The sequence below is a fragment of the Bicyclus anynana genome, chromosome 9 (assembly GCF_947172395.1).
Source record: "Bicyclus anynana chromosome 9, ilBicAnyn1.1, whole genome shotgun sequence".
NCBI lineage: Eukaryota > Metazoa > Arthropoda > Insecta > Lepidoptera > Nymphalidae > Bicyclus > Bicyclus anynana.
The window spans coordinates 15,396,925-15,420,491 of record NC_069091.1 but is presented as its reverse complement, the minus strand read 5'-3'; the positions used below and the strand labels follow the sequence as shown (position 1 = coordinate 15,420,491).

Sequence of the window (23,567 nt, the reverse complement as noted above, 5' to 3'; positions counted from 1 at the left end):
TTGGTCCAGGTCTGGCTGATGGGAGTCTTCGGCCGTGGCTAGATACCGCCAAGCAATTTAGCGTTTCGCTACAATGTCGTATAGAAACCGAAAGTGGTGTGAATTTTCATCCTTCTCCTACCAAGTTAGCCCGCTTCCATCTTAGATTGCATCATCACTTACCATCAGGTGCGATTGTATGTGGCCGTTATCGCCAATCAATACAAAAGAAAAGACTGGAATTGGGCCCACTCTTCAGAACGATACAAAAATGATAATATGTACTAAAAATGGTGTTTTTACACCATTTGTATCTTAGACGAAATAATATTGGCCAACATAGAAAATAAGGTGATTTTATTATTTTCATACTGATCCAGCTTCATAAATGCGTATTTATAAATCTGGATCTGGAACAACTGACATTAGTTGTCTTTGAAAATGTGAACGTCAATGTCATCTGATACATTTGACAGTAAATTCATTCTATACTTCGCGCCAAGAAACAAGTCCCGCAGACGCGGCGCTAATGGTTTAATGCGCTGAGCTTTTTTCGTAGCGCGGAGTCTATGTATTATCTTTGTTATATTGGCAGATTTCCTAGACATTTTGAAAAAAGGTTTCACATTAATGTCAAATCCCTAGAAAAACTGTCAGTTTGACACAAATAATAAATGACAAATTTGATATCATATACATATCTGATCAAGTGGCGCAAATGCAACTTTAACAAGTAATTTAGCTAATTTAGCCAATGTAGATTTTTCTGAAAATTGGCCTCATGAGATCTCCTTATACTTGGCCTGATTTATGACCAATTTTCAGCTTTGTATTGTTTGAATATTTTGGGCCCATGTTTATATGGAGACTGGGTTGTTTTCATCTATATTTTTGACATAAAAACGATCAGTACTACATGTCCGCCGGTCCTTTTTGGCCTAGCGTGCTGGGTGATGGTCACTCGCTATCAGGGTTGCTCTCTGTCTGTTTGTCTTTCAGTTTAAGGCCGGTCTGTTCGGCGTCGTCGAAAGCAGTGAACACGTTGTTTGCCATCACTTTTTTTAATATCTTCTTATCGTGGAACAAGTGTTTGTGGGCTAATATCCTAGAATTAAAAAAAATCATTATCAACCTATTTTAATATATCCCTCCTATAAAGGAAATGCGTAATGTAGTATACATAACTTAATTGACGTAAGTATCTATTGACATCATCGATTTCCTATTAAAAAGTGGATGCACAATCAGCGACCAAAAAACGTGCCAATCAAAACTTCTTGGCACTCAATTCAAGTAGTCGCATTTGCAAATTCAACCTTAAACTCAACCCATAAGGTTGAATTTACTCTGAATTTGGGATTGTATTGAATATTAAAGGCCTTTAGGTATAATTTTCTTTACCAATAATTCTAAAACTGTCGAAGCAAAATTGGCCAGTTTTTAAGTGAAATTTTCTACATGATTGTGCGTCCTTTTATTTTAAGAGGTCAATGAATGACATAGATAATTTAAAGACCATCAAGGCGAACAGCGTTTTCACCGTTTATGTCAAAAGTTAAATATAAAATTAATATTGATACCAATCAAGTCTCAAAAACACGATATATATAATGTCTAATTAAAAAAACGACAACGAGTTGCGAAGCTGAAGTGGCAATGGGCGGGGCACATAGTTCGAAGAGTCGATGGACTTTGGGGTCCCAAAGTGCTGGAATGGCGACCCCGTACTAGAAAGCGCACTGTTGGTCGACCCCCCACCAGGTGGACTGACGACATCAAGCAAGTCAGAGTGATTCGCTGGACGCAGGTACTCAGTATCGTGATGTTTGGAAATAAGTCCCTACAAAAGGCCTATGTCCTGCAGTGGACGTCAACTAAATAAAAAAAAATATTCCGACGAATTGATAACCTCCTCTTTTTTTTGAAATCGGTTGAAAAAACCACCAACCTTTGCAGGACCATGTTGCCCTTGGTGATGACGACGGCGGGACACTTCGTCCGCGTCAGGTAGTCCACGCAGCGCCACTGTCGCGTGTGGTCCTGCTTGGTGTACTTCAGGTAGTACAGGAACCGGTTGAGGATCAGCTGCAGGGAGCCCTGCGCCGACACTGTGTATTGCAGGGTATTTGTTTCTGGGAAAACGAAAAAATATCTGAAAACTGGCTGCAAAAATCTGTATTTATCTATCATCATGATCATTATCCCTCCTATAAAGGAAATGCGTAATGTAGTATACATAACTTAATTGACATTATCGATTTCCTATTAAAAAGTGGATCCACAATCAGCGACCAAAAAGCGTGCCAAACACAACTTCTTGGCACTCAATTCAAGTAGTCGCAATTGCAAATTCAACCTTAAACTCAACCCTTAAGGATGAATTTGCTCTGAGTTTGGGATTGTATTGAATATTGGACTATATTTAAAGGCCTTTAGGTATAATTTTCTTTACCAGGATCAGCTGCAGGGAGCCCTGCGCCGACACTGTGTATTGCAGGGCATTTGTTTCTGGGAAAACGAGAAAATATCTGAAAATCAGCTGCAAAAATCTGCATTTATCTATCATCATCATTATCAACCCATATTCGGCTCACTGCTGAGCTCGAGTCTCCTCTCATAATGAGAGGGGTTAGGCCAATAGTCCATCACGCTGGCTCAATGCGGATTGGCAGACTTTACACACGCAGAGACAGAAAATTCTCTGGTATGCAGGTTTCTTCACGATGTTTTCCTTCACCGTTAGAGACACGTGATATTTAATTTTCTTAAAATGCACACAACTGAAAAGTTGGAGGTGCATGCCATTTACCTATAGTAAACCCAAATGCAATGAAAACAATTATCTTTATTTTAGAACTGGCAGACGCCGCGTGGGTCCCGATCCGATAAAATAAAGCCTATAGCACTCGTGGATAGCGTGCCTTCCCAACAGTGTAAAAATTTTTGAAATCGGTTCATTAGGTTCAGAGCTTATTCAATGCAAACAAACAAACATTATATGTTCATAATATTATAAGATTAGTGTAGAAATTGTTACAATATTAGTCGATTTCCTGTGGGCTCCAGGTGACCTGTATCATGGAGACCAGGACTTAAAAATATTAAGGTAGGAAACTCATGACATTTCATACCTCCAATGCTCTACAGGCATTCTGGCAGATAAACCAGTCGCTGACATAGCTCAGCGAGTCGCGAAGCTGAAGTGGCAATGGGCAGGCCACATAGTTCGAAGAGCCGATGGACTTGGGGTCCCTAAGTGGCGACATTGGAAACCGCAGTGTTGGTGGACCCCCCACTAGGTGGATTGATTACATCTAGCGGGTTGCAAGTAGCCGCTGGATGCTGGCGGCTCGAGACCGTTTTGTTTGGAAGTCCATACAAAAGGCCTATGTCCAGCAATAGACATCCATCGGCTGATAATGATGATGATGATGCTCTACAAGTCGGTGTCCATTAAAATATGCTAATAATTATGATGACTAGGCATTATGTAACATTCACTATCATCAATGCAATGTTCGACTTACTCTTTGGTTCCATATCTGGCAACACCATAGATCTCTTATCAGTCTCTGGTTGTAACGCGACAGTTCTGCCTTCCGAAAAGCGCAACTCGTTAAGACCACCGTGGTCGCTAGAATTTTGGATCACGCCCATGTTTATAGGCCCGGTTGCCACTCTAAAACAAAAACAAGTTAAAGAAAGTAGCTTATTACGAGTATAACCAATACACACTACAATTACTATCAGTAGTTAGTAAAATAATTATATTTTCTGTAGATAGATGTATAAATAACTACAAGACGCTCGTGATTTTATATAAATAAATTTACTTACACAATATACACATCAATATTTAGCCCTAAAGTTAGCGTATTGGCATTGTGACAGACACGACGAAAGGAAGGTCAAAGTCTAAGCATGGTAAATTATACTTAAGAAAAAATTACTAGAAATAAGGTTCACATACTTAGACATGTCATAAAAAAGTTACATATGTAAGTACCTCCTCTAATGCATAAAAAGCCATATTTGGATTCATATATATTTATATCAGCCGTGAAGCCGTGATAGCCCAGTGGATATGACCTCTACCTCCGATTCCTGAGGGTGTGGGTTCGAATCCGGTCCGGGGCATGCACCTCCCAACTTTTCAGTTATGTGCATTTAAGAAATTAAATATCACGTGTCTCAAACGGTGAAGGAAAAACGTTGTGAGGAAACCTGCAAACCAGAGAATTTTCTTAATTCTCTGCGTGTGTGAATTCTGCCAATCCGCATTGGGCCATCGTGGTGGACTATTGGCCTAACCCCTCATTCTGAGAGAAGACTCGAGCTCAGCAGTGAGCCGAATATGGGTTGATATGACGTTATATTTATATCAGACTGCATATATGTATAATAATTTCCAGGATAATTATTCTTGATTTTATTAGTAGTTTTAGCTTATTTAGAAATTGTTCAAATTTTGAAAAGCAATGGTAATCTATTGGAGCAAAGTCCAGACAGTATGGTGGATGTCTTAGACATTCCAATTGAAGCTCCTCTAATTTGGTAGCCGTCTGTCTGTCGTGCAGTGTGTGGTCTAGTGTTGTCCTGAACCAGCAGTGGCCTATAGCGATTGACCAGCCTAGATTGTTAAGCAGCTAGCTTTTCCATCATGGTTTGCACTTTGCAGTACCATATATGAGACTAATATCTTCGTTCGTATCTATCTCTCTACCATCGCGTGGTAGAGAGAAAAACACCAAGCAAAGTCCAGGACTAGTGAATACTGGGAGTAGGGTTAAGCTGACAAGAGACATATGCCGTAATGGTCTGGCCAGATTTAAGAAAGCTGTAGTTAAAGACACCTGCACTAGCATGAAAGATGCTAGTAGAGAATGCCGCCTAATCCCTTTAGCAAGCTTTAACACATAATGTGTTTATATGTATGTAAGCACTACTTTTATATGTATATAAATATGAATAACACTCACACTTCCATATCATGACAGTTGATTTTATCAGTCTGTTTTTGTATCTCACAGTAGGGGATATCATCCTCCTCGATGTGTAAACAAGTCGTGTCTGTGGACAGTGATTCATGATCTGCATGTTGATACTCTGTCCTTGGTACAGATAGATTCTGAAAAAAAGATACTTTATTTTATTTATTTGGGACATTTAAACTGAAAAAACAAATATTATAAATGGGAAAGATTTTTTTGTTTATTTGTTTGCATTGAATAGGCTCTGAAACTGCTGAACCGATTTGAAAAATTCTTTCACTGTTGGGAAGCTACACTATCCCTGAGTGCATAGGCTATATTTTATACCTGTGCTCCTATGGACACTGTGCTAGTTGATGCTATAAAGTTAAACTAGTTTTATATTCAAACTGTCAATCAATAAAAGACTGCTAAAAGTTTTCTTTTTTGTTCTGCAATCAATAGTTAGATTATATGCAGGCGAATAGTGTTATACACTAAGAGCCCGTGAACCCCAGACCTTAGTCATTTTATAAAAGCTGAAAGTCTGTCAGCTCATGCTCCTACCATAAGTAAGTAAGGTAGGCAATGGGGAATGTTACTAGGTACGCTAAATTTCAAGTTTGTAGCATAATAAATTAAAGACTTTCATACAAACTTGTGAGACCCTCTAGACCTCTTTAATCCGGCCCTGTTGAAAATCCATTATTAGCAGATACCTACTAACTATAGACTACCTCCCTGCCAAATTTCATCTTTGTACGCCAAGCGGTTTTCGATTCGAAATTTCGTGAGAATGACTTTTCGCATTTAAGAAGACTAGCCGACGACTGAACATTATTTTACCCGTTTTGGCGACATTTTTGATCGGTGCTTTGCTCCCATTGATTGTAGCGTGATGTTATGTAGCTTATAGCCTCGATAAACGGGCTTTTCAACACAAAAATAATTTTCAATTCTAACCATTAGTTCGTCAGTAGGTAAGGCAGAAGTACGAAACTGCCTGTAACGGGCGAGCAAATATTGTTTGATGACGTCACGGTATTAAACGCGAGCTGATCACCGCACGGTCTTTTAAGATTCTATATCTCGGAAATTAATTAACGTATAGAAATAATTCTTTCACAAGTATTTTTTATTTTCAAATGAGATAACAGAAAGCTAACATTTAAAAATATAACATTTTATAAAATGACGAAGGTCTGGGGTTCACTGGCTCTCCTACTTAAGGTCTTTGATAGAATGATGTTACCATTTCCTGTAATCCTTTGATGTGGAGTTCCTTAGCAGCGTCTATCAGATCCCTGATGTTCTCTATTGCCACCATCACCTCACCAGTGTAGATATACTCCAATATTGATAGCAAAGTTGATTGAGATATTTTCTATAAAACACATGTGGTAAATTAATTTTGATTGACGCTGCACTGGGTGGACCAATGACATCAAGCAGGTAGCTGTGAGCTGCTGAATGCTGGCGACTCCTGATGTTTGGAAGTTCATGCAAGAGGTCATAGCTGACTAAAATTGATACACTTTATTGTATATACTAGTAGTCTTAACAGTACTGGTCTGGCCTTATCTTGCCTTAGACCACTTTGTACCGAACTAAATTTAACCAAGTTTAATAAAAAACTATACATGAATAATATTAAAGCATGTTGTCATATAATTGCCTCATTGGAACAGTGCCTACTATGTTATGTTATATGTCTTGATGGCCTCCGTGGCACAGTCGTGGGCTCAGTGGATTTACAAGACGGAATTCCTAGGTTCGACCCCCGGCTGGGCCGATTGAGGTTTTCTTAATTGGTCCAGGTCTGGCTGGTACCACCCTACCAACAAAGGCGTACTGCCAAGCGATTTAGTATTCCGGTTCAATGTTGTGTAGAAACCAAAAAGGGTGTGGATTTTCATCCTCCTCCCAACAAGTTAGCCTGCTTCCATATTAGATTAGATCACTTACTATCAGTTGGGATTGTAGTCAAGGGCTAACTTGTAAAAAATTAAAAAATTTATAAAGATGTGGCTACACTAGCCTGTGTGGCGTTGTGTCAAAGGTTGAATTCATAGTCTGGAATGGGAAAAGATAGTGATGTTAAACTCTTGGTCTCTGTCATCTTCATTAACATGATGATATTGTTAGTTAATCCAAAACTATGAACTACATAAACACACAAGCCTTTCCACATTGAACCTTTAGCCAGAAAGTCATCATGAAACCAGAAAATGGAAGTAATAAAAGATACATACATTTAATACTATAACTGGATGTGGACAATTGGCTGAGGCAATGAGATCTTTGATGAAGGGACTGCTGAGTGCCATAATAACTTGGTGTACTTTCACAAAGTGCCCGTCCGCTGCCAGTGTCATATCTACAAACTCTCCATTCTGAAAACACACACTTATAAGGAGGTATGCAAATTCAATCATAGGTAACAAATATTATTCAATATTAATTGCTGGTGGTCATTAATTTTCATTTCTTACTAGTGGACCTGGTCAAGTTTCACTTTGACTTATGTGCGTTTCTTAGCTATGTAACCTAAAAAGTCATTGTTTTTATTTCGATATAAAAAAAAACTATCAGTTTCCTCTGGTAAAATCATGCTGCCCCTACAGCATGATTTTTATCACACATTACACACTTTATCACACGACTCTACAGTATCTTCTGGTACCATTATCTTCTTTCAATTAAGGGGAATTCAGTATAATGCCGACCCAAAGATGCTATTTAAGTTCTTTAGAAGCTGTATTCAAAATAGATTAGAATTAGTTTTTTGTTTGAATAAGACTGACATATACCTTGAAAATCCTATTACAATTCAAATCACTCAACAATAATCATTAAGTACCAATTTCTGTAAATATATTCTGCAATACTAATTGATGACTGATTTTTAAGCGAATTGTTGATTTTTTTGCGAAAAATCACCCCTTTCAACCCTAGAGGTGAAATTTTCTTAATTACTGTAAAAACTTATGTTTTATATTTACACCTTCATTCAATAAGCATCTTGTAAAAAGCCTTTACTTTTCAATAGCAAAATATGAATTTTATTTTGTTACATTTTTTCATTTAAAGTATGAATGAGTTTTAGTATTTATGATGTTTAAATACATTAAGTAGGTAAGACGGAAGTTTAATACATATTTATATGGGAATAAGTTAAATTTCAATATACTATTTGCATTTAGTAAACTTACCTGCTGTAAGTAGCTTAGCCCATTACAAATGTTTTTTGGGTGGTCTTCCCAAGATAAGGAATATTGAGACTGAGACATAGTAATGTCGTGTTATCAGCAATTTTCAATATGTTGTTTTCTGTTTTAATATCCTCAATACGATGTACCTTTTTCAAAACAAACTTTCGTATTCAAATCATCACCGCAAAACAAACAAAGACGTTTAAAGAATCAACTGTCTTCAAGTGTCAACCACAAACGTCAACTGTCAAATCAACTTACAGACTGCTCCTCTTTTCAAGTCTGTGCTGCTCCTTATTCTACGGCTTACTACTTACTACACGGCTCCGAGTACGACCAAGGCTTTGGACCAAGGAAACTCTTTATTCAAAGCAGAATATCGAGACGACTGAGAGTATCTTCTGTAAACTGTATACTGAGTCGCTAGGCTTGTGCGGACTACTTTAGTAGTTTAGCCAAGTTGCGTAAAGAGGAATGATTATTAATCCTCTCATCAAGACCTTTCATTTGATATGTCACATGATGCAATATAAAAAAATTTCATTTTGAATTTTCCATCTGCCCCCAAAAATGACCTTCATGTGCAAAAATTTCAAAGTTTCATAATTTTCCGGAAATCTTCAAGTAAAAAGCTAATTTTTGTATTTTGTTCAAAATTTTAGATACAGTCTTAGACCATTAACTAGCGGACGCCCGCGACTTCGTCCGCGTGAAACCCTACTACTACCCCTACCCCGATCCTACCCTACCCTACCCCTATCCTACCCCTAACCTACCCTATCCTTACCCTACCACTACCCTACCCCTACCCTAACCCTACCCTACCACGCGACGGCGACGAAAGCTTAAAAAATGCAGTAACTTCTCCCGTTTTCTCAACATTTCCCTTCATTGCTCTGCTCCTATTGATTGTAGCATGATGAAAAGTATACTATAACCTGCCCAGGAGTGTGTAGAATAATTGTACCAAGTTTTGTTAAAATCCGTCGAGTAGTTTTTGTTTCTATAACAAATATACCACGCGACGGAAGCTTAAAAAATTGAGTAACTTCTCCCGTTTTCCCAACATTTCCCTTCACTGCTCTGCTCCTATTAATCATAGGGTGATAAAAAGTATACTATAACCTGCCCAGGAGTATGAAGAATAATTGTACCAAGTTTCGTTAAACTCCGTCGAGTAGTTTTTGTTTCTATAAAGAACATACAGACAGACAGACAGACGAAAATTTTACTGATTGCATTTTTGGCATCAGTATCGACCACTAATCTCCCCCTGATAGTTATTTTGGAAATATATTTAATGTACAGAATTGACATCTCTACAGATTTATCATAAGTATAGATAAGAAGTTATTAATGGTCTAAGACGATGAAGTTTGTAAAAGCTTTTTTTTTCAACTTTCCATCTTACCCCCCATAAATGCCCCCCATATACAAGGTATTCCTTATTCACGATACATCCCTGTCTTTGGGTCACTAAATATGTGTACCTACCAAAATTCAACTGGCTCGGTCCAGTGCATTCGGAGAAAACAGACGGACATTATAATGTGCGCAAGTGAGATTATAAGGGTTTTTTGTACTACGTACGTTCGGAACCCTAAAAATTAACATAAATTACAAAAAATACTGAATATAGTAATTTTTTACCACTATAAAACCTTCCGGACTGCTCTTCGACATTGCTAAGAATTAAGAATGTACGAGTGTCGAGTACCTGCTTTGTTTCAACGGATTTCCGTACACAGTCGTTTCCATTAGATGCCCAGCTTAGACCATTGTTATTAATGGTCTAAGATGCCCAGTAATATCTATGCATAATTTCACGGTTTTAGAGGACTCAATATATGGAGTCTTTATAATAACTTTAAGCTGATTAAAAAAAAATATGATTAAATTAAAAATTAAAAAAAAAAAAATTAACATCCGAAGTTTGTGTTTTTTATACCTGCCTACGAGTACGACCTCCGTGGCGCAGTGGTACACGCGGTGGATTTACAAGATGGATGTCCTGGGTTTGCTCCCTGGCTTGACCGATTGAGGTTTTCTTAATTATTGGTCCAGGTCTGTCAGGTGGGAGGTTTCGACCGTGGTACCACCCTACCGACAAAGTAGTACCGCCAAGCGATTTAGCGTTCCGGTACGATGTCGTGTAGAAACCGAAAGGGGACTAGATTTTCATCCTCCACTTATCAAATTAGTCTGCATCCACCTCAGATTGCATCATCACTTACCGTCAGGTGAGATTGCAGTCAAGGGCTAACTTGTAAAAAATAATGAAAAAAAAACGTGGCGAAGAAGATCTATATTAGTTTTTTCATCACACGTGCTCGGAAAAGTAACTTTTGCTCAGCCAAATTAGCAAGCAAAAGTCGATTTTACTGCCTAGACCAATTAGTGTCTTTTTAAATATAATATCTACGAAAGTTTCGAAATGAGATTGGTCCTTAAAGTATAGTATACTCGTTACTCGTAGATAGGATAACTGACTATAATATACAGATTGCCGGTAACACGTCATTATAAATTTAACAATACACATTATTATTCTCTCATTTATTTATTACTTCTTTTTTTTTTAAATTTTTAACAATATAAGTATAAAATACAAAACATTATTAAAAATTTATAAAAAAAAATCACCCTCCCGCTGCGGGACATTTGAGTGCCCAAGCAACCGGTGGTCAGGGCTCCAGAGTGAGAAACCTCCTCACAATACGCGCCGTCTCAAGAATCACTGCCTTTTGTATCCGACTCTTGATCCAACAGTTAAGCGAAAGCTTCTTAAGGTGTTGGTCGAAGCTTTTCGCTATAAGACCGTTGACTGAAACAACTATCGGAACAATAATAGTTGACTCAACATTCCACATGGCGGTAATCTCGTGAGCTAGGTCCAAGTATTTTGATACTTTTTCCTTTTCGGCTTTAACCAGATTATCGTCATGTGGAACTGTAATATCAACAATTATTGCACGACGCACTGACCGATCGACTAGCACTATATCAGGTCTATTGGCTACAATATACCTGTCAGTGATAATCGTTCGGTCCCAGTAGAGCAATGCACTGCTATTTTCAAGAACTGACGCTGGGTCGTACCTATAGTAAGGCATCTCAAAATCGATAAGGTCATATTGAAGAGCAAGCTGTTGGTGGATTATCTTGGCTACTTGATTATGTCTGTGCAAGTATTCGCCGTTAGCAAGGTGAGAACACCCGGACACAATATGCCTGAGGGACTCCCCAGGACGATGACACGCTCGACAGATGTCTAGAGTGCCATCTTTCATAATGTGTTTCCGGTAGTTTCTCGTCTTTATAACTTCGTCCATAATTGCACAGACAAAACCCTCGGTTTCCCCAAAGAGGTCACCGAATTGCAACCAAGATACAGATGTTATTTGATCTACATCCGGCCCAGTAAGGGCCTTGTAGAATCGTCCATGCAACTCCTTGCTCTTCCATATTGCCACACGATCTGAGTTACTAATTACTATAGGCTTGCGCCAGTTCTGTTTGCCTAGGGATAGCGGGGTAAGTCCCTTATCCACTGCAACGACATCCTGAAACATACTCACATTCATCTTGAGAAAATGATCTCTGAGATTGCACACCTCACGATTATGGAGGTTCTTGGCGTTTAAGAAGCCACGTATTCCACACTTGCGTGGGATGTACAATCTCATTACAGATGCATCCGGTATGACGTCAGCAGTTTGCGGACTTTACAGTCCAGGGAATCCAGTTCGGTTTGAGTCCACTTTAGAATGCCAAAAGTGTATATGAGTAAGGGCATGACCCAGCTATTGAAGGCACGCACCTTGTTACCGCCTGATAAAAGACTTTTTAGGACTTTTTTCAGGCGGCCAAAGAAGCGTTCCTTCACTACCTGTTTCATATTCCCTGTCTCAATACCAAGTGCTTCTGTCATTCCAAGGTATTTATAGGTCTCGCCTTCAAGGAGTGATCTAAGAATGATAGTTTCTGAAATAACTATATTCTCGGAGCTCACTATCCTTCCTCGCTCTACATTGATGACCGCACACTTGTCTACACCAAATTCCATCCTTATGTCATTGCTAAAGGTTTGAGTAATCTTCAGCAATGACACTAGGTCTGTACGCTTTGATGCATACAGCTTGAGGTCATCCATGTAAAGCAAGTGAGATATGAGCTCACCACCCCTGCGAAGGCGAAAGCCTAGCCCTGAATCCCGCAGTATTATTATTATTACTTATACCATCCAAGTAATATCAATATTATGTAAATGAAATTGTCAATAAACCTAACCCACTCAAAAGTTATAAGCTAGAATTAAGTCTAATGACATTTTCGTTTTGAGTTAGTGCCAACGAACTTCGTTAGTGTTCGCGCGTTCGCCCGCTATGTTACGGGTTTATACCAGAACTTAAAGCACTGTAAATTGTATAGGTAATAACTAAATCAACGAAAAATGTGGTCCAAGGTATGTAATGATAATACTCATATTTTGAAATATTCTCTCTTCTATCTAGAAAATAATTATTGAATAATATTAATAACTAGCGGGCGCCCGCGACTCCATCCGTCCTTAGACGTCATTAATCCGTCCTTACAGTAGTATCGCTATAAAAATGGAGTAACTTCTCCCATTTTCCCAACATTTCCCTTCACTGCTCTGTTCCTATTAATTGTAGCGTGATGAAAAGTATACTATAACCTGCCCAGGAGTATGAAGAATAATTGTAGGTACCAAGTTTCATTAAAATCCGTCGAGTAGTTTTTGTTTCTATAACGAACATACATATAGACAGACAAACAGACAGTAATTATCTCTATCAACAAAAATCTAAATTATAAATATATGTATGTCGGAGAAAATTCTACCTTTCCAGATTTTCCTAGACATCGCTGGTACATTTCCTAGACATTATTCTATCTCGTGGGCGTCACAAGGTTACGTGCAAGCACATACAAGATAATAGTACACACAGATTTATTGCATTTTTACAATAGGTACAGAAATTCATGCACTGAGAACCAAGGCGAAGCTCTCGCTGTTTTAGTCGATATTTCCAAGGCTTACGACCGGGTATGACATGCTAGTCTTCTTAGCAAGCTTTCGGCGTATGGAATATCCTCTGGCTTTTGTGGTGTTCTGTGTTAGGTGGATATCTGATTTTCTGAGGGAACGGTCATTTCGATTAGTAATGACGGATGCTCATCTGATCTAATGGCTGTTAATGCCGGTGTATCTCAGGCTTCTTTTCTCTCCGCTACACTATTCTTGCGATCTACTGAATCCCGATATCTTTGGGTACGCAAATGACAGTACAGTAACCTGAATATTTTAGAACTCGTGGTCAATTAATATCTCATACTGAACCAAGACACAAAAATAGACTACTTGCGCCAAGAATGAGCCTCGTTCTGTTTAAAAGAAATGCCTTTTGTATGGCAATTCAAATATATAATAAAGTTCCAAGTTCGATCACAGAATTGACTTTTCCTGCATTTAAACGTAAATTACATGAGTGGTTATTATTTCATTGTTTTTACTCTACGAAAGATTTTTTAAATTTTAGCTGAATTACTGATAAATCAGATTACATATGTTCTTCAATGTATTATCGATAATAATTACTACTGCAAATTGACTTATTGACATTTTGACATTTATTTTATATTTTCCTCAGTCGCTATTTTCATTCTTTATATCTAATTTTTGGATTAAATATTTTTTCTTGTGAATAATTTTTAAATAATGTGTATAACATAAGTACTATTGTAAAATATTGCTAAAAATTTGCACGCTGATTTACTCGGTAAATTGTGTTGGAAATCATACCATTATTGTAAGATCTATTTGTAACCCACAATTTGGCAAATAAATTATTATTATTATTATTATTATTATTATTATTAACGGAGAGGTAGATGTCCAGCTCAAGAGCCAGCGGTGCTGACATACTTGAGCTTAGAGGAACCCTGAGCGCACCAATTTGGATCAGTTTAACGCAGCAAAAACTCAGGCGGGTCTTTTCTCTGCTAAGGAGCCCTTTCACCTTACCTCCCACTTTTCAAAATATATCCATTCCTACCAGTACCAGCTAGCTGCATAAGACTCGGTTGATTTGTAGAAACTGCAATGTTTACAATACCACGCTACGTCGCCTGTGTGTCGGTCTTTTACCGGATATACCTTGGAGTGTTCCCAGGAACTTTACAATCTAGTTACTCCTATCCCCATTCTACCACACAACAGCGGGACGCCGTGAAAAATGACATCCCTTTGTTGTTTTCCATCAACGTTTCTAATTAGAACTGCTAAGGTATGGCATGCCCTTCCGGCGTCTGTTTCCTGACTCGTAAAAATTGTGCACCTTCAAGGCAAGAGTGAATAGACATTTTCTAGGTCCATCAGCGAATAACGATGACGATGATGATGATGATGATGATGATGATGATGATGATGATGGTGATGATGATAATGATGATGATTTAATATTTCAGCTCCTAGCGATGGTAACACTGAATTGGACGGCTATGTCATGGGGCTTTACGCATGGTTACACAGCCGGCATGGTCGGCGCTTTGCAGAAACATGATGAAGGCATCGTACTCAGTGAGGGGCAAATATTTTTAATAGGTAAGTATGTTTGTTTTAAAAATAATATATACTATACTTATATTATTTATTATATTTTAATATGCTACTTTCCTTGCCATACCAAAGAAGCGAAACTTATTGGGTTATCAACAGATCAAGGAGCACTTATGCTGCGCATACAGGGCTATCCATTACCTAGGTACTTACTTACTGTAAAAAACTGTTTTACAACAATTTTATTTTATTTTCAGCTGCCTTCTTGACACTTTCTTCTGTATGTGGAACGCACGTATTCTTCTGTGAGCGAACTTCGTTCTGTGTTCCCTTCACACCTCTCAAGTTTTTTGTATAAGCTCCTAAATTACTTATTCTTGTAAGTAAACCTTGGAGATGAAAATAGCAGATGAAAGTTTCTTATTTTTCTAATTCTCCTTAAAATGTTTTATGTATTTATCGGTTGGTATCCCATTTAAATGCTAGAGAAGGCACGAAAAAGATGGTAACTTGTTAGATGTGTTAAACTGTTTTTCAACAACCTAATTTTCTTTTCAGCTGCCTTCTTGACACTTTCTTCTACATTTGGACTCCTGTACCTTCCTCTACTGGGTGACAAAGTGGGTCGGAGATGGTGCGTCATAATTTGTTCAATGCCACTTGTTATAAGTTGGATCATTTTGTACTATGCAAAGACATTTGCTGCCTTCATGTGGGCGAGGTTTGTCTGTGGCCTTGGATGTGGACCATTATTTGTACTGTATATAATAGTTACTGCAGAATATACGTCATATAAATCAAGGGGATTTCATCTCAGCGTGGTAGTAATGTTAACGCCGACCTTTGGTATAGCACTGGGTCACGTACTTGGAGTACTGTTCCATTGGAGAACTCTAACTTTTGTGGGAGTTGTTTTATCCACTGTTCACATGGTGCTACCGTACTTTTGGGTGGAAAGCCCTCATTGGTTGGCCTCAAAAGGCCGATTCGAGGAATGTGAGCGCTCATTCAGAAAACTCAACGGAACCGACGCAAGTGCTGAACATGAGCTCCAACTGTTGATAAAAATAGAGATCAACAAACAGAAAGCAGCCAGCGAGATGAACACGAATCATATATTGCAGAAACTCTTGTGGGCATTCAAGAGAAGATATTTTTGGGAACTGATATTGATGTCTTTCGTCATATATACATACTACACGGCGGCTGGGAAAGTGGTTTTCAGCAACTTAGCAACTGTTGTGCTGGAGGAAGTGACGGGAACATCCGACGTTCTGCTGTTTACGTGTGTCGTGGACGGTTTTATTTTTTTAGGAACGTGCATTTCTTGCTTTTTAATAAGGAAAATACCGATTCGCGTGTTGCTGTTCTCGTCGGGGTTGGCGGCTAACGCGATATTGATAACTCTGAGCGCGTGTCTCTATTACAAAAACGGCGAAACTTATTTTCAATGGATCATCGTGATTCTACTGGCTCTGTATTTCATTGTGACACACGCCGGCCCATACCCCGTTATGGACATATTGTTAGGAGAAATGTTTCCACTGGAACTAAAGTTGTATTGCTTTTTATTAGCATCACCCATATTAATTGGCACCGTATTTTTGAGTTTGTTGATATTGCCGTATTTAGTCGGCTGGATGGGGTATCACGGATTGTTTCTACTAAATGTAGTCATCATGTGCATCTGTCTCGCCTTCTTTTATGTACGTATGCCGGAAACGAAGGGTAAGACTCTTCATGAGATAGAAGTGTATTTTAAAACAAATAATTTCGATGTTGACGAAGTGTTAAGTACTGAGGAACACGTAAAGTCGCTTATTTAAAGTTGTTATGTTGTAGTTGTTATGATCCGCTGATGTATTTAAAGTATAATATCAAATATTATCAATTGCTTATTTATATCACATTGTTTGTTAAGTTGTCCGTCGCTCGTTATCTCGTTATTAGGTACTCTGCCAAGAAGGGTTATGTTTGTTGCGCGTATTTTGTATGTCTGTAATATTCTTTTATTTATACCTATCAGATCTTCCAAACCGCTGAACGAATTTATACAATTAAGATATTGTTGGATTTGTCGTGATAACTCAATTATTCTTAGATAGGTTACGTTTAAAAAACAAACACGACGTCTGTGAGACGCTAAAGACTGATGTAAAAAAAATAATAATACTGCAATATGGGTATCAAATTAAAGGGTTGATCATGAGGATTACAAAATAGTGTATTACGAACATGTAAAGAAATGCAATAGGAAAATAAGCGTAGCTTTTAAAAATTATTTTACGCCATTTTTACGAATTTACGATTAGCCTCGGTTTTTGATAAAATAATATGATTAAGTACTTTTTAACAAGACGATATTTGTTATGATGTAAAAATGTATGTTTTAATTTCTGTGAAGTGGAAATGTTTTATGCAATTATATGTTTTGGTGGTATCGTGTATTTTTTTCACAAAATCCAAAGTTGTAGTGTAGACCTGAGTATGGTTTAAATTCTTATGATTTTTATGATTTGTAAATTATAAAAATCATTCTTAATCATTAAATTAATCATTCTCATATTTTAAAATTCAGTTTATGCAGTAGGTGATGAATTGCAGCGACGAAGAAAGTCGAATGAAGACAAAGCATTGTTTTCTTTTATCATTTAGTCTAATATACACTGAATAAAAAGAAACCAATGTATAAATTAATCTCTGGTTTTATGCAGCAAACGCACCATTGTTGTCGCATTGTCGCAAGCTAGAGAGGTGAAAGTTTTATATTTGCCAGTTATTTTTAAATATACATATTTACATTCGGATTCGGATTCTCAGACTTAAGTGCATTTACTTCTTCTCTGGGGTCCCAAGGTACATTAAAAAAGTGAACAGTCGTAAAAAAAATCTAGAAAAATATTTTTTTATACGTGTAAAGTTGGGATGAATTATTTTTTACTCGTTTATTTCAGTTTATTTAGTATGGGATATCGTTGGATATGTCCTTAAAAGATATAAGGGGTCTTGTCCCAATATTTTTCGATTTAGGGATCCGTTTGTAAAATATTAAGCTTAGGTACCTATATGAGCTACTTTTTGTTAAGAGTCAAGGGTCCCCACCATCTACCGGCCAAACGGTTATTTATGGATAGGTAGTAGACACAAAAAAATTTACAAAAGTAGGATATATAATGAAACTATAAGGAAAACTATAGCGGCTAATTAGCAATTGCTATTTAAAGAGTAATAGTCGACCAACTTAAAAACGTTGGTAATCGAAAATAATCCGTTCCGTACTAATTCCGTTGTTAATTAAAAAGATAAAGTTGTCAGTAACTATACAGATAACTCAGAATTTGTTAAAACCCATATAGGTATGGGATCAGAAAGACGAAATTTCGTCTATAAAATTTCCTTACATGCAAAGTGAGGATGAATTTTTTATAGTCTATCCCATAGTGTGGGGTATGGTTATCAATATTTTTGTACAAAAGGGATTAAAGTGTTAACTTAATCTACGGAACCCTACCCTGCGCGTGGCCCGACACGCACTTGGCCGGTTTATATATGTAAACATTTAATAATTACATATTATTTATATTACTTACACGCTATAATTATGTTTATTGATATTTTCGTTTTCAGTTAGTGCAGTTTATTTCGCACGTTCACCTGTTTAAATTGTAAGGGTGATCAATCAACGAAAAATGTGGTCCAAGGTAAGTTACAGGAATCTATAATTCAAAATTATCCCTCTTATAGAAAGTTATTTTGTAAAGAATATTGAACTATAATAATTTATAAAAAAATATTTAATATCACGTGTCTCAAACGGTAAAGAAAAACCATCGTGACGAAATCTGCATACCAGAGAATTTTCTCAATTCTCTGCGTGTGTGAAGTCTGCCAATCCGCATTGGGCCAGCGTGGCGGTCTAATAATGGCCTAAACCCTCTCATTCTGAGAGGAGACTCGAGCTCAGCAGTGAGCCGAATATGGGTGGTTGATAATGGTGAATGATGATGATGGGTAAACTTGTACGACTTCCGTCACTAAACAGTTTATAGTTATAGAGATTTTGCTGGTTTTTCTTTCGCCCCCGAAAGTTATCACACACAACAATAATTTAAAAACATTTACAACCGATTTCAAAATATAAATCGTACCAACTAAAAAGCAAAAAATAACATCATATCACTACCTGCTGATCACTTTGAGGGCGGTGCTAACCCGGTGATGTATTAAATGCAAGCCATGTAAGAATGGTATTAAAAAAAAAGAATGGAAAAGGTAGATACTCTAAGCCGTTGAAGAGTTCCAATACCTGACCTTCGTCTTCATCATCAGACTCCTAATGACAGTCACAATCCATCTAGGAAAGTTCTCATAAATACAAATTAATCAAGCCCAATCACATGGTAAGTAGTTGCTGTAAACCGTTGAGTAGTTCCTTTAGCTTCCTTCCTTTTCATCAACAGACCCATAATGACAGTCACAACCCACCTACGTGGAAAGTTCTCATCAATAAAAACGAATTTTGACGGCCTCCGTGGCGCAGTGGTATGCGCGGTGGATTTACAAGACGGAGTTCCTGGGTACGATCCCCGGCTGGGCCGATTGAGATTTTCTTAATTGGTCTAGGTCTTGCTGGTAAGAGGCTTCCGCCGTGGCTAGTTACCATCCTACCGGCAAAGACGTACCGCCAAGCGATTTAGCGTTCCGGTACGATGCCGTGTAGAAACCGAAAGGGGTGTGGATTTTCATCCTCCTCCTAACAAGTTAGCCCGCTTCCATCTTAGATTGCGTCATCACTTACCATCAGGTGAGACTGTACTCAAGGGCTAACTTGTAAAGAATAAAAAAAAAATGAATACAAATCGATTAGGTCAAACACAAGGTAGCTACTTTAAACCGCTGAGGAGTTCCTTTACCTGTCATTCGTGTTCAGAACCCTAATGATAGTCACAACCCATCTAGGTGGAAAGTCCTCATCAATACAAAGTCTGTGTTTAGATCCATCGTCAGGTCGACTCCAGACCTTCATTGAATTGTAGTGCTTTAAAGTGCTAAGTGGAAAAAATATTGAACGCCTGTTACGTTGTGTGTACTATGTACTCTTACGATTTTTGAAAGTTCCCCTCAATTTCTCTAGGATCCCATCATCAGATCCTCACATGATGACAATGGGAGCATTTCAGGAGTATACCCTTTGAAACAAAAGAAGAATTATTCAAAATATAAAAAAAGACTCGAATTTAGAAACCTCCTCCTTTTCTGAAGTCGGTTAAAATATGATACTTACGGAAAGTGCTACTCGTATTTGGAAATTCTTATAAAAGGCCTATTATGTCGTATACATATGTATGTATTCTGTGCCTATTTCAGCAGTGGACGTCCATCAGCTAATAATGATAATGATGATGACGACATGATGATGATGATGATGATGATGATGGTGATGATGACGGTGATGATGACGGTGATGATGGTGATGGTGATGATGACGACACAATGTTTCAGCTCCTAGCGATGGTAACACTGAATTGGACGACTCTGTCATGGGGTTTTACGCAGGGTCACACAGCCGGCATGGTCGGCGCTTTGCAGAAACATGATGAAGGCATCATACTCAGTGAAGGGCAAATATTTTTAATAGGTGTGTTTGTTATCAAAATATAATATTTATTAATTTTTATACGCTTCTGACAGTTTTTTGCCCAACCAACAAAACGAAACTTATGTTTGGAATAGGTACTTACTACTTACGCATTAGTCTATCCATATACCTACAATCAATAGATACTATTTTAAATAAGAAATTAAAGCTGCCTTTTCAAGGCTAAATCGCTGAACTTTGAAGATTCTATAAAGAGTTTTGGTACAAAAGTTCCTTATCGCGTGTTGCGAAAGAGGGCTAGACACAAAAAAATGTAGATCAAAAGTTGAACCGGCATTTTTTACCCGACTGCGTAAGGAGGGTAAAAATGCCGGTTAGTATTGTAGCGATGACAGCTATCGCGACAGCGATAGCGAACTTCGTTCTGTGTTCCCTTCACACCTCTCAAGTTTTTTGTATAAGCTCCTAAATTACTATTCTTGTAAGTAAATCTTGGAGATGAAAATAGCAGATGAAAGTTTCTTATTTTTCTAATTCTCCTTAAAATGTTTTATGTATTTATCGGTTGGTATCCCATTTAAATGCTAGAGAAGGCACGAAAAAGATGGTAGCTTGTTAGATGTGTTAAACTGTTTTTCAACAACTTAATTTTCTTTTCAGCTGCCTTCTTGACACTTTCTTCTACATTTGGACTCCTGTACCTTCCCGTATTGGGCGACAAACTGGGTCGGAGGTGGTGCTTCATCATTTGTTCAATACCACTGGTTATAAGTTGGACCATTTTATACTATGCGAAGACATTTGCAGCCTTCATGTGGGCTAAGTTCATCAGTGGCCTTGGATGTGGACCGTTATTTATACTGTGTATAGTAGCTGCTGCAGAATATACGTCATATAAATCAAGGGGATTTCATCTCAGCGTGGTACTGATGTTAACACCGACATTTGGTATAGGATTGGGTCACGTACTTGGAGTACTGTTCCATTGGAGAACTTTAGCTTTAGTGGGAGTGGTTTTATCCACTGTTCACATGGTGCTACCGTACTTTTGGGTGGAAAGCCCTCATTGGTTGGCCTCAAAAGGCCGATTCGAGGAATGTGAGCGCTCATTCAGAAAACTCAACGGATCCGACGCAAGTGCTGAACATGAGCTCCAACTGTTGATAAAAATAGAGATCAACAAACAGAAAGTAGCCAGCGAGATGAACACGAATCACATATTTCAGAAACTCTTTTTGGCATTCAAGAAAAGATATTTTTGGGAATTGATATTGATGACTGGTGTCATATACACATTCTACACGGCGGCTGGGAAAGTGGTTTTCAGCAACTTAGCAACTGTTGTGCTAGAGGAAGTGACGGGAACATCCGACGTTTTGCTGTTCACTTGTGTGGTGGACGGTTTCATTTTTTTAGGAACGTGCATTTCTTGCTTTTTAATAAGGAAGATGCCGATTCGCGTGTTGCTGTTCTCGTCGGGGTTGGCGGCTAACGCGATATTGATAACTCTGAGCGCGTGTCTCTATTACAAAAACGGCGAGTCTTATTTTCAATGGATCATCGTGATTCTACTGGCTCTGTATTTCATTGTGACACACGCCGGCCCATACCCCGTTATGGACATATTGTTAGGAGAAATGTTTCCACTGGAACTAAAGTTGTATTGCTTTTTAGTAGCGTCACCTATAATTGGCATTGTATTTTTGTATTTGCTGATATTTCCTTATTTAGTCGGCTGGATGGGGTATCACGGATTGTTTCTACTAAATGTAGTCATCATGTGCATCTGTCTCGCCTTCTTTTATGTACGTATGCCGGAAACGAAGGGTAAGACTCTTCATGAGATAGAAGTGTATTTTAAAACAAATAATTTCGATGTTGACGAAGTGTTGAGTACTGAGGAACACGTAAAAGAGCTCATTTAAAGTTGATATTACTGTAATTATGAAGTATACTCGTACATGCTGATGTTCGCTCATATGTTTATTGTTTATAGCATAATATCAAATTGATTAAAGTATTATCTACTTCTTATTAAAACACTTGAGTACACATTGTCTGTTACGTTGTCTGCCGTTCTCTGCATTCTTTTAGCAGACTCAAAGGTGATTACAAAAATAAGAAAACTTATGTTGAACAAAGTTTATGATGCATAACTAAGTTGTCCTGACAAATGTCAGGACAACTTAATTAACAAATCAAACTGTGATCAAAATAAGACCCCAGAATGGCAGAGAATGACCTTGAGTGAAGTCACGCACTTGTGAACGTTGTGTGTTGGCTTAAAGGTACCTTTGACTGTTAACAAACACTCCTCTTTTCCACTCAAGTCATTCTCCCCGCCTATTCCAAGTAACCCATAAAGAATTACACAACAAGAGATGTGGACGGCTCGAACGCCACTGAACTGAAGCCAACACGAGATCAAGCGACGTCATATCCGTCACAGACTACTATTTCCTACACTATTTTTTAAAATCATGTAAATTTAAAAGCGGCCAACGCGGCGATAACAATTCAGTCTCGAAAGACTTTAGTTACTATTAAATCTAAGATTAACATAATATTTTTTGTATACTTATTATATTATTATTATTAAGTAATTTTAATTAAGTATCAGAAGTATTTAGGAATATGTTGATAAAGACTTTTCAAGTTACAGTACCTACTGTAACTTGAAAAGTCTTTATCAACTGTTGCTTACTGTTGCAACTTAACTGTTGAACTAAAACTGAAAGTGCGACGATAAAAGTAGAATCAACACTCATAAAATTTTTATTTAAATTATAACTGGCTTTTTAAAATTCTCATTTAGAGTATAAATTAATATTTTGGGAAACTAATGAGTTACTACAGAATAATTCTAAGTATTGTATTGATTAAGAATTGCAGTAATGTTTTCTGTAGGCGATAATATTTCATACGTAAGTGGCAGATCCAAAATTGCCTGTTTATTATTAACCCCCGACGCAAAAAGAGATACGTGTCTTTCTGTCTGTCTGTGCTCCCGAAAGGATAAAGCGATTTCAATTTAGTTTTTTTTTTATTAAAGGTGACTTATGAGCGAGTGTTCCTAGATATGTTTGATGAAAATCGGTTAAACCATTTAAAAGTTCTGGGGGTGAAAGTGGGTCACAAATGAAAGCGTGAAAGAGAATATTGAAGACTTAATCGAGCGTTCTTAACTTTGTTTAATGAGGAAATTTGTGGTGGGAAAATTGAGA

The 23,567-nt window shown here is 37.7% G+C and overlaps 1 protein-coding gene across 1 annotated transcript; it reads right to left on the bottom strand.

Annotated features, from left to right (window-relative positions):
• Positions 1 to 549: 549 nt before the first annotated feature.
• On the bottom strand, positions 550 to 8,389 carry LOC112049578 (uncharacterized). The gene is made up of 7 exons (XM_024087522.2): positions 8,162 to 8,389; positions 7,202 to 7,342; positions 6,202 to 6,333; positions 4,959 to 5,107; positions 3,507 to 3,658; positions 1,928 to 2,111; positions 550 to 1,084 (listed from the first exon to the last, which is right to left on the bottom strand). Exons 1-7 carry the CDS (start codon positions 8,237 to 8,239, stop codon positions 937 to 939), a joined length of 984 nt encoding a protein of 327 aa, XP_023943290.2. The 5' UTR covers positions 8,240 to 8,389; the 3' UTR covers positions 550 to 936.
• Between the last annotated feature and the right edge of the window lie 15,178 nt (positions 8,390 to 23,567).

Coding starts and splice junctions, on each gene's coding strand:
- LOC112049578 (XM_024087522.2), bottom strand. CDS start 8,239: ATGTCTCAGTCTCAATATTCCTTATCTTGGGAAGACCACCCAAAAAAC. Junction 3,659..4,958: donor AACTGTCATGATATGGAAGT/GTGAGTGTTATT, acceptor TTTTTGTTTTAG/AGTGGCAACCGGGCCTATAA. Junction 1,085..1,927: donor GGCAACATGGTCCTGCAAAG/GTTGGTGGTTTT, acceptor TTTTAATTCTAG/GATATTAGCCCACAAACACT.